Source organism: Priapulus caudatus, unplaced genomic scaffold (assembly GCF_000485595.1).
Source record: "Priapulus caudatus unplaced genomic scaffold, Priapulus_caudatus-5.0.1 Scaffold695, whole genome shotgun sequence".
Classification (NCBI taxonomy): Eukaryota; Metazoa; Priapulida; class Priapulimorpha; order Priapulimorphida; family Priapulidae; genus Priapulus; species Priapulus caudatus.
This window is the reverse complement of record NW_014577756.1, coordinates 74,551-91,420: the sequence shown is the minus strand read 5'-3', so window position 1 is coordinate 91,420 and position 16,870 is coordinate 74,551. Positions and strand designations below refer to the sequence as shown.

The window sequence follows — 16,870 nt, the reverse complement described above, 5'->3', positions numbered from 1 at the left end:
GATTTTGACACGAATATACATTATTATTATTATTCATTATTATTATTTTATTATTCTTATTATTATTATTATCATTATTTATTATTATATTATTATACTCTTTAGTCAGCGAGAGGAAGTTTGGCTGATACATCATCTATCATGTAATACCCAGTCGGCATAATATGTTATTGCGGATGCTAATGTAATATACAGTAAAAACCCGCGTATAAGACATAGATTTTTCCAAAGTAGCCTCAACATTTCTATATAAATTGGTGTTACTGAAAATTAGGCCCTCAAAAGGTTCTTAAATAGGTCTTATTGATTTCTACTTTAATATGTACTAGCTGAAACCGACGCTACGTTCGCGGCTTAGTGACTGTGATGCCATGTGTTACAGTACAGTAGTGTTATTGTAGTAAGGTGTGTTATTGGAGAGTTTAGTTGTTGGCAGCATGTTTGTTTTTTATGCGCTTGAGATGTCAATACAAATACCTGTAACAATCATGCTTACACGTAACACATTCAACCATTTGTTGACAAAGCTTAAAGAGTCATTTAATTCTATAACATCAATTAGCCAAGTCTAAAAACAGTGACTAAATGTACCTAATTTTTTTTATATAACAACAATTTTTATTTTTCAGGTGAAATGTGTTCTTATGTATATCAATTTTTTGACCCGCCATTTTCAGCCACTGAGTGTTCTTAATCGGTACGTGTCTTTATGCGGTGTTTTTAATGTATTATGTAAATAATGGCAGTACTGGTGCTCTCAATAACAATGCCAGGGGTGCTGGCCATTGGTTATTGTGGCATTGGCATTGATTGGCGTTGTTATTGCATCGAATATTGCTTGAGCTCGGTCTTTTTTATTTTACCTGTGTTTCTTTTTCAAGTCTTATCATGCCATTGGGAAAATTAAGAACCTACTTAAAATTAGCACTAAAACAGGTTCTTATTAACAGGGGTCTATGAATGGCGAAATTTTAGGCCTAACATGTCTTAAAATCTATGTTGCTAATCTTATACGCGAGTTTGTACTGTAATAGCCTAAAACGTAATGCGCTACATACCATCCATACTTGAGTAATAGCTATAACCATTTACAGCTAAAAATGCCATCCACCATACACGACGCTAAAACGCTATACCATATACCAGCGCTAAAAACGCCATATAGGTCATAGCACGGTGTGTGTCACCTGATGATCTGCCTACCTGCTCATTCTACCTGTTGACCTATCTACCTGCCTATTCTGCCCGTTTATTCTACCTGCTCGCTCGCTACCTGCTTATTTGCTGACCCCGTCCGGGAACGTAACACCGTAAAGCTCTTATTGACTAAACCACTGAAGCCTGCGAGTGGCGAAAACTTATGGCCAGCAGTGATAATTCTACGCAACGCGCACTGCCAACATCTCACGCGAACAGACGGGGCGTGGGTGTGAATTTAATAAGGTTTTATCGGGACAGACGGACCCGAGTGGATGCGAATTAAAGCCAGCGATGCATCCTAGCAACCGACGACGCGGTGAGAAGAAAAAAAAATCGAGCTATAAATTTCTTTTAGCGGGTAAACGTAATAATCGAACTATGCGCATTACGCGTGAGCGCACGTAAAAACGCGAGGTCCCTGAACGAGCAATGTCGTCTTCTAAAGCGCCCGCGTCGACTGTGTGGATGGAGAGAGAGAGAGAGAGAGAGAGAGAGAGAGAGAGACAGAGACAGAGACAGAGAGACGGAGAGACAGAGAGAGAGAGAGAGAGAGAGAGAGAGAGAGAGAGAGAGAGAGAGAGAGAGAGACTTTGGTGATGTGGGGTGGGGTAGGTTAGAGAGAACGTGGTGGCTAAGAGAGAGGGGGAGAGCGAAAGCGAAAGAGGGAGGGAGAGAGAGACTAAGCTATAGGGGTACGGTATGTTAGTGAGAATTTGAGAGATTGATGGGCGAGAATATTCAGACTGTGAGGATGGGCTGGGGAAGGGGGAGTAAGTGGAGGATGCGTGGCGACGTAGGGAGGTAGTGAGATTATGTGGGTGGGGTGGGGTAGGTTAGTGAGAATGTGGCGACGTAGGGAGGTAGTGAGATTATGTGGGTGGGTGGGGTAGGTTAGTGAGAATGTGAGGTGCGGATGGGGAGGATAATGAGACGGTGAGAATGGGGTGGGGAGGGGTCATGAAAATGTGACCATGGAGGAGGAAGAGTGGGACGATGCGGTCGAGTATAGGGTAGGTTGTTTATAATCAGAAGGCGGACAGCGAGGTGATTGGGGCGGGGGTGGGGGAAGGGTTAACGGGACTGTGAGATTGGGGAAAGGAGATAGCGAGAAGAAGCTGTTCTAGTTTTTATACCAGCGTTTAGCGCAAGGTTGAGCTCGGAGCGTTTAGTTAACACGATCTAAGAGTGGAACACAATTAGCTGAAAGCTAGAGCACATCAATCCAAGAAACCTGCACAATTAGCGGAAGCTAGAGCACATCAATCCAAGAAACCTGCACAATTAGCGGAAGCTAGGGCACATCAAATCCAAGAACCTGGCCCAATTAGCTGAAGAGATAAATCCAAGAAGCCTGTCTATCAGCACATAAAGGGAGGGGGGGGGGTCAGAGCATATAAACACAAAAGGTTTATGCGCCAGACTAGATGAATCGGTTCAGAACATTAATGTTCATCATTGATTCTGTTCTAGTCTAATATTCTATTTCGTCTAATCTTCAGTGTGAAATTACAAGCGTTAACTGATTTGTTACCATTGTGTACATGGATGTCACGGAATTGCGAAAATGTCAGGCCCACGACTGAACACGTTACGGTAATACCGCGATTTTTTGTTAATTAGTAAAAAATAACAACAGTTATTAAACAGTAAAAAATCAGTTATTAATCAGGAATTAAATAATCAGAATAACATGCTTAATTATTCTATTGTGTATATTCTGATATTTACACGACTATCGCTCATGTATACGCATTCCGTATTTTATAATCGTTGATTAAAATAAATTTTTTGTTCTTTTTCGTTCATACAAGCAGTCTGCTAAGCGTTCGTAGGCGTTTTACATTTTCGCTAAAGTTTTCTCTAGAGTGAACTCATCCGCACTTAGGGCGGATCGGAAATAAATACCAGTGTTAAAATGTCACATTATTCCTATGATATCGATATCGGATAAAAGAATATGAGAGAGATTACTAACGCCAATATAAAGGGTAAGCCGTCAGATAGTGTTTGGTAGCTTTGCATGTGTATAGTGTTAGTTGCAATATGCTGTAGCTTTTATAGGGATATCTCCGAATGCAGATCGGCTTCTATGTGATAGTGACACATCGTCAATGTGTTCGTCACATGAATGATAGAATATGCGTTACTACCTAGCTGCGGTTGCATCGAGAGTGATCTATATTGATCTATATTGATCGTGAGTCAAATAAACCAAATGACGCAAACACATTTTTTGTCATAACACGGTTACTTTTAATATACATATATAATAATTACGCATATTGAGATTATTTACCCAATAATGCATGTCGACCGACTTTATTATATATTCGATAATATATAATGTGGGTTCTGATCGATGAATAGTTCGATGAATCGCCAATAGACGGAGCGAACATAACATAATGAAAACCTTCAAGCTCACAATTGTTAGTCCTGTCCATTTATTCCCACAATCACGGTTTTTTTGCATTATCAGTAAACGCGACAGAGACAAGGGGCCGTTTGAGCTAGAGCACTCTATTACGTTTATTCATACAGCCACGGGAGCGTCCCGGTTCTGCATTCCACACACACACACACACACACACACACACACACACACCCGTGGAGCAACTGTTATATATAATCAGTATTATATATAATCAGTATATAAGACACATCAGGCACATGCCGCGCGCGCGCGTGCGTGTGTGTGCCCGTGCGCGCGCGCGCGCGTGTGCGTGTGTGCGTGCGTGCGTGCGTATGTGCGTGCGTGTATGCGTGTGTGCGTGTATGCGTGTGTGCGTTTGTGCGTGCGCGTATATTATCGGCCTATATTACGTACAACAACTTAACCCGTCAGGACTGTGTGTGTTTTCACAATAACTTACAATTGATACGTATCGTTATATCAAGTATGCATCCAGTGTGATAACGCCCATCTTCTATGCTTCTGAAGATTCATTCCAAGTCATTACCATTTTGGATGAAAACTTGATTACACTGATTTATGATGACTGTTCAAGCATCATTATAACGACAATGCCAGTTTATCAAGAAGTAGCTCGTAAGCAGAAAATCATACACACCGCAACGGAGCACCATCACGTGATTGGCCTTTCCTCTTTCGCTTATGTTAACCAAAAGAAGTCGTTAATGATTCTTGCATTTTTTCCAGCATCGTATAAAATACGACTCATCGCGTGTTGGCTGCGGGAAAACACTTAGTTTGGGTGTGCTTTTAATTCGTATATTATTATTTCATAGTATCACCGTCAAATCGTTTCTAATTATGAAATGTTCTCCATTGAAATAATTCGCGTAGTGTGTGCATTTATTCTATAGACCATATGCTACCTGGTAGCACTCCAGCCGGTATCTTAACCTACCTGTCTTAGTGGCGTGATTGACAGGTAGTTCCCGCCAATCAGAGTTGCGACAGAACGTTCTAAAAACACTGCTTGGCAGCGAAGTGCTGCAAGGTCGACAAATTTTGCGTACGCGCGTGGAAACGCGTATATATATATATATAGATCTGGTCTAGCTTGCATTGGTCGTCTATTGGTCGTTTATTGGTCATCCCAGCAAACATATCTGAGTATGTGTGGTCATCCCGCTCCTAGATAACTCGGTTTCGGGAACTTTGCGTCCGTGTTTTGCCTCAAGGTTGCCTCAAGGTCATATTTGCCTCCTGTGCGTCATAGCGCACTGATCTTTTTATGCAATAACAATGGTATTATATACATTAACAGCTCAGTGTCGTGGAGTCTTTAGAAGTACTACTTCTGGAGGAACAAATGCGACACGTTTCGGTAGAAACCCGAACTATTCGCTAAGCGCGAGATATTTGCAGTCACTCTCCCACGGACGCGCGCGGGTTGGGGAGGGGGGTGCATCCAAATAACGATGTGATCATAAATAAACACGAATCACATTTACTGCTAGAGCTTTAATGTTTATGAACACTTACATCACATAATAATTCTACTTAAACGCTGTTCAAATGATCCTTTTCAACGCGCAATGTCACCGCCCGCACTCCCGCTACCCCCCCGGGGGGGGGGGGGGGTACTCACCTTTTTGGGGGTAGGGGTGATCCACCTAGATGAGAAAATTGTGGGAAAATAGATGGCTTGACGGTGAAAACATGGGGCAAAAAGATGGCAAGGGAAAAATTGCGAGGCAAAAAGATGGCAAGGAAATAATTTGGGGGCAAAAAGATGGCAAGGAAAAAGAAAAATGGGGGGGGCAATAATGCGGCGCATATATATATATCAAGAGTAGATAATAAAGATCTCAGATCAGAGATCTAGATAGTAGAGATCTCTATTATCTACTCTTGATATATATATATATATATATATATGTCACTATGCGGAGTACCCCCCCCCCTCCGCGCTCGCACGCCACTGTCAACAGCTACATGAGATATTAGGCTACATGAGAGATGAAGAAAAGAAAGAAGTAAAACAATCTCTGTCACTTGTGTATCTCTGCGCACAGCGGCGAGCGTGTGATGTTGTTGTGATCTTCTGTAGAAGTGTATATTTGAACAGCGTTTAAGTATAATCAAGTATGAGTAGATAATAACACAATTGATAATAATAATAATAATAACACAATAGATAATAAAAGTGTTATTATCTACTCTTGGTATAATGATTATGCCATGTAAAGCACATAAACATGAAAACTTTGGTAATAAATATATTTCTTATTTATGTACGTCGTAGTGGTTCGTTATTGGGGGGGGGGGCCTAAGTATCTGCGCTCCATCCTACACCTTCATATAGACTAACGTACCTTTAGGTGCGCTTCGTACAGCCTATTCTCAACATGTTCTGCCTGCATCTACGACAAATACGACATACGCATATATACGCCTGCCTATGACACTATTTGTCATAGGAAGATTCTTCCTATGACAACTATTGGCGAGTCAACTTCGTTCCGCTTTACAGCTGAAATTCACTGCTAGCGTTCATAATAGCGCTACTAAACTCCTATGATGCGCACAACACATACAACAATATTTGTCATAGGAAGAATCTTCCTATGACAAATACTGTCATAGGAGAGCTTATATATGCGTATGTCGTATTTGTCATAGATGCAAGCTGAACAGGCTGCTATTCTGCTTGATAAACTATAACCCGAGGAGTTAAAGACGACTCTGGCCGCTGTGAGATTATAGCGAGTTATAATTCTTGATAGTGTGAGGTAGTTATTTGTCATATTTCAACATGCGTGCACGCCTGCATTTACTGGCCTCAGGGGAGACTGGCTTGAACAAATTTTACACATAATACGCAGTAACTATGTGCGATCCAGTGTAGCCGCGTTTGATCATCACTATTATGTACCTTCCGTTCCTCTCATGCAAATTACTCAATCGTTACCGATAAACATGTTCTGTAGAAAAAACCTTTTCGATTTGTAACTACATCCTTTGTACAATCTGACAATCATTCGCAACTAAACGTCATTGAAACCACAAGAAAGAAAATATATCTAACACTTGTTTCCGTTCGCATGTAACTAGTACATGTAATGCTAAAAACCGCTCAGTGTTCGCATGTAAGTAGTACATGTAATACTAAAAACCGCTCAGTGTTCGCATGTAACTAGTACATGTAATACTAAAAACCGCTTAGTGTTCGCACGCTACTTCTTATCTACCGCTATACATATAGATATACACACACACGCACACACATACATACATATACATATATAATATACTATATATATATATATATATACAGTGTGTTGTGTGGTGCTTGTGTTTTGTTGTGTGTTGTGTTATGTGTTTGTGTTTTCTTGTTCTGTGGTTCTGTTTTGTTTGTTGTGGGCGCTGCCGCCGTCGCGGTGCGCGTGCGTGGCGCTGTGGGTGTGTCTTGTGGTGTGTGTGTTGTGTGGAGTCCAGTGATGCGTGCGTGCGTGCGTGCTGCGGTGCGTGCGGCGTGTGTGTGTGTGTGTGTGTGTGGTGTGTTTGTTTGTGATGATGTGTGTTAGTGAGTAATATGTTAATAATAAATCATCCGTAATTCATGCATTACACGTAAGTATTATAACACTCCACAGGTAGTAAATAACTAGGGGCCTCTGTTTATCACGACAGTGCATTACCACACATTACCATCAGCTAATTCATTTGGGGCTTTTCACGTTATTCCATCGGCTCCACCACATGACCTCGATTTCATTTCCCAATTACTCAAACTCATCCGCGTGTCAATTGCGCTACTTTCCTATGATATAGAGAACGTTGTTATATATCATCGTGTCGCATGGCACCAAACGCCAAAGCGTTTGATGGAACCCAAGCTGTTTCTAAACAAGACGTCAATTCGTATACGGAAGTGCCGCAACAACGAACATTCCGTATTTGTATTAGAATGCTGCTGAAATCGCCATTATCATTTGCACAAAATGAACGACCCTCGCGTCGCATTAATTATTTAACGATTAATAAAGTTGATGTGTTATTTTAATCGCATTAACCCTAGCAGCGCACTAAACCGGGGTTAACTAGGCCAAATTAATAGCTATATTTCCGACTATTTAACACTAAACCGGAGCTACCTATGCCAAGTTAATAGCTATATTTCCAAATATAAAACACTAAACCGGGGTTAACTAGTCCAAATTAATAGCTATATTTCCGAATATTTATCACTAACCCGGGGTTAACTAGGCCAATTAATAGCTATATTTCCGAATATTTAACGAAACCCTGCACTAGTTTTGTTGAGAATAAAATAATAATAACAAACTATAAGATCCTTGTAATCTCACGACATGCGCTTCCATTATCTATATATCGCAAACGTTTTTTTATGTGATTATCACAAACCGCTTGAATTTCAGCACAACCAGCGTTAAAACGTAAATATTTCACACATACAGAATCCGCATAAGCGAGTCAGTTTTATCATATATATATATATATAAACTGACGATACGTGTCCACCGCATATATATATATATATATATATATATATATATATATATATAATTATGTATATATATAGCTGGTTACACGATATGGCCACAGTTTACAACTCCCTGGTTTCACATTATTTCCGCCTTCGGGGATCGCTTCCGTACGTAGTGAGGAAATGATTCCTGGTCTTGTTCCTGCATGTTCTTTTTGATGAGATTTCCCTCTCTAAGGGATGTCTAGGTCGCGTTGACTCATCAGATTGCGCCGCCCAAACTGTCGAAATATTTCTTTCCTATCAAATGTCCACCACCGAGACTGTCGAAAGCTCGTTTACCTAACAGATTACTACCACCAAGGCTGTCAAACGTGCGTTTTCCAATTATGTTGCTACCACCAAGACTGTCAAACGTGCGTTTTCCAAGGATGTTACTTCCACCAAGGCTGTCAAAGGTGCGTTTCCCAATTAGATTGCTCCCACCAAGGTTATCAAAGGTGCGTTTTCTCATCAAATTGCTTCCACCAAGGCTGTCAAAGGGGCGTTTTCCAATTAGATTGCTCCCACCAAGGTTATCAAAGGTGCGTTTTCTCATCAAATTGCTTCCACCAAGGCTGTCAAAGGTGCGTTTTCCAATTAGATTGCTCCCACCAAGGTTATCAAAGGTGCGTTTTCTCATCAAATTGCTTCCACCAAGGCTGTCAAAGGTGCGTTTTCCAATTAGATTGCTCCCACCAAGGTTATCAAAGGTGCGTTTTCTCATCAAATTGCTTCCACCAAGGCTGTCAAAGGTGCGCTTTCCCATTAGATTACTGCCACCGAGATTATCAAAGTAGCTTTGACGTCGTACAGCCCTTGGCCATGATCGCGAATGTTCCGTTTTCGGTAGAAACAGTCGCTCCGAGCGCCGCAGGAGTTCTCGGACGATGTCGTCATAGGTGAACGTTGCGCCATCATTCCAGCCGCGCTTGTCCGTGTGTCGTCGTGAGGCGTCTTCGAGGCGTTTCTCGGCGCCCAGGCCTTGCCCGAATAGCGTGTCGATCGCTCTCTCTTCCTACAACACAGAAGCCAGTAAACCGTGTTAGATGTGATGCGTGCTAGTTACCTTTAGATTCACAATGTCCAGATTACACCACAACGTTCTAGACTAAACTAATTTCTATAACGATCTGATTGTATTACAGTCAAACACACGTGTTAGCGGGCAGAGCACTATTATAGAACGGACACCAGTCTGCCAATCAAGAATAATTTCGACGGGTTTCTTGAGTGGTGGTTATACAATGAAACGTCTATAGAACGGTTAGCCGTCTATGAAGAATAATTTTGAAAGTTTGCCCTTTTCCCCTGCGTCACCGCTTCATGCAAGTTTGGCTGTACAGTTATTTACACGAAAGAACAGTTTAGTAAACAGCTGTCAATTAAATGACATAATCGGAGACTTTTAAGCGTAAGTGCTGCATCACGTGACTATGTAATTTCGGCTGTTATGAGAAAATGGCCGACAAAACTGTCTCGCAGGGCCAATAACCGTACTTTATCATAATTGTGTTATCAATGTCGATTTACTATAGTGACCAATAAATAAAGGCTCTGACCGTTTGAGTGCAGTTTTAGTTGTACTGCTTGTACACATGCAGTCGCTGCATTCGTGTAACACCAGGGAGTATGACGAATGTTATTAGGAGGCACAGTAATTAAATGAAAAGCTTCGGCTCATCAGATTGTGGAATTCAATCGAGATCATCGAGTAGAGAGATGGTATCGCAAAATACAATTTATGAATTATCGATTCATGAGGGATGATGTGTATTTGAACTCAATTGTTTATAATGACTGTAATTAGTCAGCCATAATTGCCCAATACCGTTTCAGGGCCGTAGGCTGAAAAAGTTTTTGGGGGGGAGAAAAATTTAATGACTCAACTGTGTAATGATGAGCGACGGGCGCAGCTCTTGATCGACGTCCATGGTGTGGTAGAGGTGGGTCTGAGACAAGGTTTTCACGGATAAGTGACCAAAAATCAAGTTAGGGTCATTTACGATTATTAGCTATATAAGCATATTTTAGCTTATTTAAGCGTATATTAGCTATATAAGCGTATTTTAAAATTTGCTACAAAATCTAGGGGCAGCAGCCCCTCCCTTGCCCCCACAGGCTACGGCCCTTCGTTTACCACGTCTCAATTTGCTTGACACGTGCACAAAGAACGGCAAGCAGAATTTACGAACAACCAAAATAATTACGAACAACCAGATTAATTACGAATAACCAGATTAATTACGAACAACCAGATTAATTACGAACAACCAGATTTTACGAACAACCAGATTAATTACGAACAACCAGATTAATTACGAACAACCAGATTAATTACGAACAACCAGATTAATTACGAATAACCAGATTAATTACGAACAACCAGACAACCGACGATAGCGCGATGAAACAACTGTACAATTTTTCGGCCGGTGATCGTCCTATACTTGCATGTTTAATCCGTTCTGCGTGTTCTTCGGATTTATGCACTATACGTAGGATGTAGCGATAATAAGTAGGTGTTGTTATCCAGCGAGAGCAGGATTAAGTATGCCTACGTGGGCTAATTTGATGGAGACTTTCACTGAGAAAGACTCGGGGGTAAACACATGCTAAGTACACCATCAGATTAGGATCGCCCTAGCTGCGATGCATTTACGACCAATTTGATTACGGCCCGAGAATAGCCGCCGTACTAGCTTGGCCGCGGGAGCATACGTAGCTAGGTGATAGGTACATAATTGTGCACTTTTTGACAAAAGTATGAAAATGAGCCCATAGGTAGTTTAAGACATGTCCATTAAAAAGGATCTGCAATATCTATTGAAAAACCGTAAATAATAAATTAATAAACATTAGCATAATAATTGTTTGGCGTTCCGTTATATTTTTTTCGTGAGTAAGCGCGCATCGGGTACCCATCTCCATGATTATGGCATCTGGGCGCCATCTTAAATTTCAAAATGACCGCCATTAAAATCCATTATGGTAGCATACGCATAAGCTAGAAACTTTGTTTTAACAGCGTATCTTTACATCAAACCTGTAGACAGTTTGCAAACCCCATTTCGCGCATTACTTTGCATTAATCTGCTTCACGTCGTATGACAGTACATCGGTAGTAGGTGGGTGTAAACAAATACATAATAGCACATCGGTAGGTGCATGGGTGTAAACAAATACATCGTAACAGTACATTGGTAGTAGGTGGGTGTAAACAAATACATAATAGCACATCGGTAGGTGCATGGGTGTAAACAAATACATCGTAACAGTACATTGGTAGTAGGTGGGTGTAAACAAACAAACGCGGGAAAGTTCATCGATAGGTTAATGGTGATACCAAATAAATAATGGTGCGTCCTTTATTGATGATATATATATTTCATTTGTCTTCATAATATGGTTACTCATTACATCCTTCCGTAAAATAGAAAGATAATTAATTCAAAAAAGTAGATAGCCATTTTCCCGCAGTATGCATTGGTTTAGTTCAGTTACGCAAGTTTCATTCTGGAAATCCATGCCCGTAACATATAAATTATAGTACAATTATAGTAGTACAACGCTACATGCGCGCGAGAAAGAAAAAGAAGCAAGATCAAAACCGAGTGGTTCTGTCGATTGCCCTGACCCCTATATGACCTTTGAAGTGCTATGAATTACGATGATTTCATACGTTTTATAGATGCACCGATCTTTGCATAGTTACAAAAGTATGTAGACAATTCCGCGGTGCGGTCTACTCAGCTATATTGCTTAATTAAACAGACGAAAATTTACATTGTCCTGAATATTAGCCTAGTGCGAGCCGAAGGGCAATTACACATATTGCTTTTCGGAGAGCGCGCGCGGTGTAGTGTGTCACACCTGTCACGGTTGTTTACCGCTGACTCAATAGGTATAACCTCATGGTTGGATGCCTCGTAGATTCGAGGCTTATATTCATCCCACTAGCCTCCTTTGCCAGAGCCAAGGAAATTAAATCCTCGTGGGGGCGCTGTGCTAACAGAGCGTTCGGGTAGATAAAATACGATTGTGGCTTGCCACTGCAATTATCGAGGGTTAATCAACTTGACTATTGCTAGCCACGATGGACAATCATTCGGTTTTAGAGCGTCCTCAGTGCATCTGGAAAGAGCAGCCAACCGCCTGAGCTATTTGTTCACTGAAAAGACTTGAGTCGCAGTACCTCTATCATATATTTCTTCTCTGATGTGCCGATCGATCGATGCGATATCATTGTATCCTGGACCACGATCTTGCTTTTAAGCAAGCGAAACCCAATTATGCGGTTTTAGGTCTGCACGAAAAAATACGCAATGCGGAACAGTAAATGCGCAAATGTTTTCGAATCAGTAAGAAGCCGCGGCACTTGCACGCCCGCGCAAACAAAAAAACTAGTCTTTGATGTCATATGAGAATGTACGCACGAACCCATTCAGCCTGAACTACAAACACTCGTACTCGTAGACCGTGTTCGCTTGCATATGGCCATGACGTTGTGGGTGGTATGCCCATAAATTATTGGCAGCATATATCCAAATAAATCATATATGACAATGTAGCATATATAATATATGGCCATAATGTAAATCGATATACGAATGTGGTTGATCACAGAGCGGATTGCACCCAGGCAATATTACATAAAACGTGTTGGTATGGGGCGGAATTTCCGGCGGGTTCGGTTGGCTATAACCAGGTATTAACATCTGTATGTAAGTGCGTCGTCAGTTATGAAAATGAAATGAGCGTCGGCAAAATATAGCAGACGGAATCATAAATATGTAGATGATATCACGAGTGGATCCTGATGATATCTAATCTGCGATAGTGATATGTTCCATATACAAATAATCTATTAATACACATGCATTGCTATTTAGCTCCGAAATATACGGCATTGTATTTGATGCAGAGCATATCACGTGCCATGAAATAAAATAATAAAACAAAGATTATCCCGTGGAATTATCAATGTTGACCGCTGAGAGGTGCTGCCTCTAGCGTAAAACACTTTCTCACCACATATGATCGCAATTACCTTCGACGCGGCAAAATAAAGTTTGCACCAGTGGGCGGGGACAGTATATAGGGTCTGGCGTGAGGGATAATCGTAAAAACACACAGAATGTAATGAAAAAACTTTTTTTCTTGTCGGTATATGTCCGGTCGGTGAGGACAGTGACATTTGTTTACAGGGGGGTTTGCAAAAAAATATGCAATATTTCTCTATATGGTTTCTCTTGTGATTGATTATGTATAGATAAAACCGTTAGGGACAGGGATAATTAAATGTTTAATTGAGGTAAAAGTTTGAGTTCAACTTTAAGTAATTATGTTTAATTAATCACAGATAGAGTAAGACGTGTATATACTAGTATTTATTGTCAATTGTCCTTGGTCTCTTTGGCTTGCCACATCGCTTACTGTCGACTCTAGTAATAGTGTTATTGAGTTCATAAATAACAAAACAAGAGAGACTCCAATCTAAGACATCGGGCAATCTACGACCTCTGCCAGGAAGTAAACAAATCGCAGGGACACATGTCAGAGACATTACTATGGGGTTCCGCAGGGAATCTCTGAGTAAAGTACGCAGACGCAGATATTTTTCCATGCTCCACGGTCTTCGTGTTTTACTACATTAATTGCGTTTTACCAGACTTGATATCCTGCCATTTTTCCACCGGTTAAATTATTTTTTACCGCTCATCGTGGCTGTGTCGCAGGCGAGAGATAGTGATTACACTATAGGTAGCAGCACCGCTCAGCGGGCTACATTGATTTTCGGAGTGCAATGATGGTTTATGGGCCGTGACGAACCCTCATGTGTGCCAATTACAATGTGGTATTTTGTAGCCATATAACAGACCATAATATTTGCTGTAGGCACGAGTAAAGGTTGCTCGTAACTTGGGAGCAATTCCTTGATCACGCTATTCCTACTCTTTAGTTTATTATATGGATGAGAGACCTCCCATTACTGAACGAATGGAAGAATCGAGTTCCAAATCTTGGCACTAAAGTCTCACACTGTTAACTGCGTAACATTGTGTATTCAGTTTAAAGACTGCAATTCACGAATTTGACCGAAATTGAAAAATCTTTACAAAAGATTTTGAAATATTTTACCTCAAAGATTTTCAAAGGCAATAAATTGCCAGTGTGAATCTAGCATAACAGCATGTATTCAGTTTAAAGACTGCCATTCACGGACTTCGCATACATTATAAAGATTCTCCGTGCACGTCATTTAGCCAGTCATGCGAAATCCACTGATTCATGAACACCTCTTTGGGAATCTCAGACAAGCTCATACAGATACAGAAGCCATATATATCAGAGCTACTAATTGAAAGCGCAGCAATTCGAGCAGAGCTTATAGTTGTATATTCTATTTGAAGTCTTTACTGAAGGCATTCGTAAACAGTCTCTAGTCTGGCCAGACACTGCGGAAAAAAAACATCCAATATATGTGTGAGCAGCCAGAGCTATGGTCTGCGAAATAGCGTATATACGCATCTCGGCCGCAACACAAATACCATAACAGATACATAACAGCTAGCCGTATCACATAGAGACACGTGTAGGCGGCTTGTACGATCTCCCATGCAGTCTATGACACGACGACACGCGTTATATTAGCTTGATGTAAATTTTGGCGCTTTACTGGGTTACTCGCGCATGCTACGAATCGGGGCAAACGAAATCCTAATGTATCCATTAAATACTTGCACCTGCGCTTCTACGAACTTAAATTCGCCGCGAATATGTAACAAACACGCATACCTAGCCGTAGTCCGACCAGACAGCGAGATTCAGCGTTGATATACACACTATTTTGATGTATCGCCGTTTCTTGGAGCCTGTAAATAGCCTATGTTCATACTAAGGCTGTTATTCACAAGCACATGCACCTGCTAACATAATACGCATATCACACGCACGCAAACTACGAGCACACGCTCTCTCTCTCGCTTATACACACACGCGCGCACAAACACACGCACACACACATGCACACACACACACACACACACACACACACACACACACACACACACACACACACACACACACACACGACACGCGCGCGCGCGACACACACACACACACACACACACACACACACACACACACCACACACACACACACACACACACACACACACACACACACACACACACACACACACACACACACACACACACACACACACACACACACACACACACACAGGCGATAGAGATGGTGGAATGAGCGAGCATGGGAGAGAGAGAGCGCGCGCGAGAGAGAGGACGAGAGAGAGCGAGAGCAGCGAATGAGCGAGCGTTGGATTGAGCAAGGGAGGGAAGGGAAATGAGCGAGCGAGGGAATGAGCGATAGTGTATGCATGTTTGTGAGCGAGAGACAGAAAGAGCGACAGAGGAACAGCAAGCCAAGCGAGCGAGGAAAGGAAATAAAAGAGAGCAATCGTGGGCGTCAGCACCCACTGAACACGAATGAATCACAATCACGAAAGGGTTTGAATCAGGAATGGATTCCTAAAAAGACTACGATGGTAATTCGTGCAGGCATATATAAACATGCAATGTGAACGGACAAACAAGATTTGAATAGACATCGCATTGCAGAGATAAACAATCACATAGAAGAAATTAATACTGTGTAATATATTCTGTTAACTAGGCATGATCTGCATCGCGTGCGCGCATGCACACGAACACATACACGTCCTAGTGCTAATGTTGATGTACATAATGTACACTTATGTTAGGTGGTGGTTGCGAGATAGTACGCATACATCTAGCTTACCTTGCAATACCACGCTGAGGATCAGCGCCGTTGCTATGACGACCTGCATTTTGCTGGAGATTTCTTGCTTGAGATGACGGCTACGTATCTGACCAGATATTTTTTTTGCTCGTGGTCAACTGCAAACTAAACATGCGTGTTCACTCTACTCTTAAGTAGCCGGCGCGGTGACCAAAACCTGATTAGATTGACGTCATTAATAACAATACAACGAGCGTCTTTGCGGCGAGCGATCGACTCCGGTTTGATCGGCTCCAAATAAACGTCTCGTTTTCACGAATTCTCTGTCCTCTAGGTCCGGTCGTCGTGTCAATATAGTGCATTGATCGTGAGTCGGTGATCACAGCGATGACGCTGGCGTTCGTATCCATAATAGAAGGCGCCCGACAGCAATCAACGTACGAACAAAAAAAGCAGACGCGAAAAAGTCGCGTACGCAATATAATGCAGATTGAGCGATTTAGCGATATAAATGCGGGGAACAAAGCTCATTATCGATGAATGTAGACGGGAATAGTTTGCGATGCAAAAGTGCGCGGTGACGGTTTGAAATCGCAGCCATTTCATGCATGGCGTGCCTTCATTAGAGAGAAGGTGGGATCGGCGTGCCACGATGGGGGGTCGTTGATATCTTGCAGCTGCGCGGGAGACAGGGGCCGAGAGACAATGGATGATGGATGAATGGATGAATGGATGGATGGACGGACGGACGGACGGACGGACGGGTGGATGGATGGATGGATGGATGGATGGATGGATAGATGAATTGATAGACGAATATGGATAGATAAACATGGATGGATAGATAGATAGATAGATAGGTAGATAGATAGATAGATAGATAGATAGATAAATAGATAGATAGATAGATAGATAGATAAATAGAT

At 41.7% G+C, this 16,870-nt stretch overlaps 1 protein-coding gene across 1 annotated transcript in view; it reads right to left on the bottom strand.

The window, feature by feature from the left end:
• The window catches only part of LOC106812866 (feeding circuit activating peptides-like), a 25,837-nt gene that overhangs the window by 6,635 nt on the left and 2,332 nt on the right, over positions 1-16,870 (bottom strand). The window contains exon 2 of the mRNA XM_014816858.1: positions 8,463-9,177. Coding sequence (XP_014672344.1) covers positions 8,463-9,177 — 715 coding nt within the window. The remainder of the gene's footprint in view (positions 1-8,462; positions 9,178-16,870) is intronic.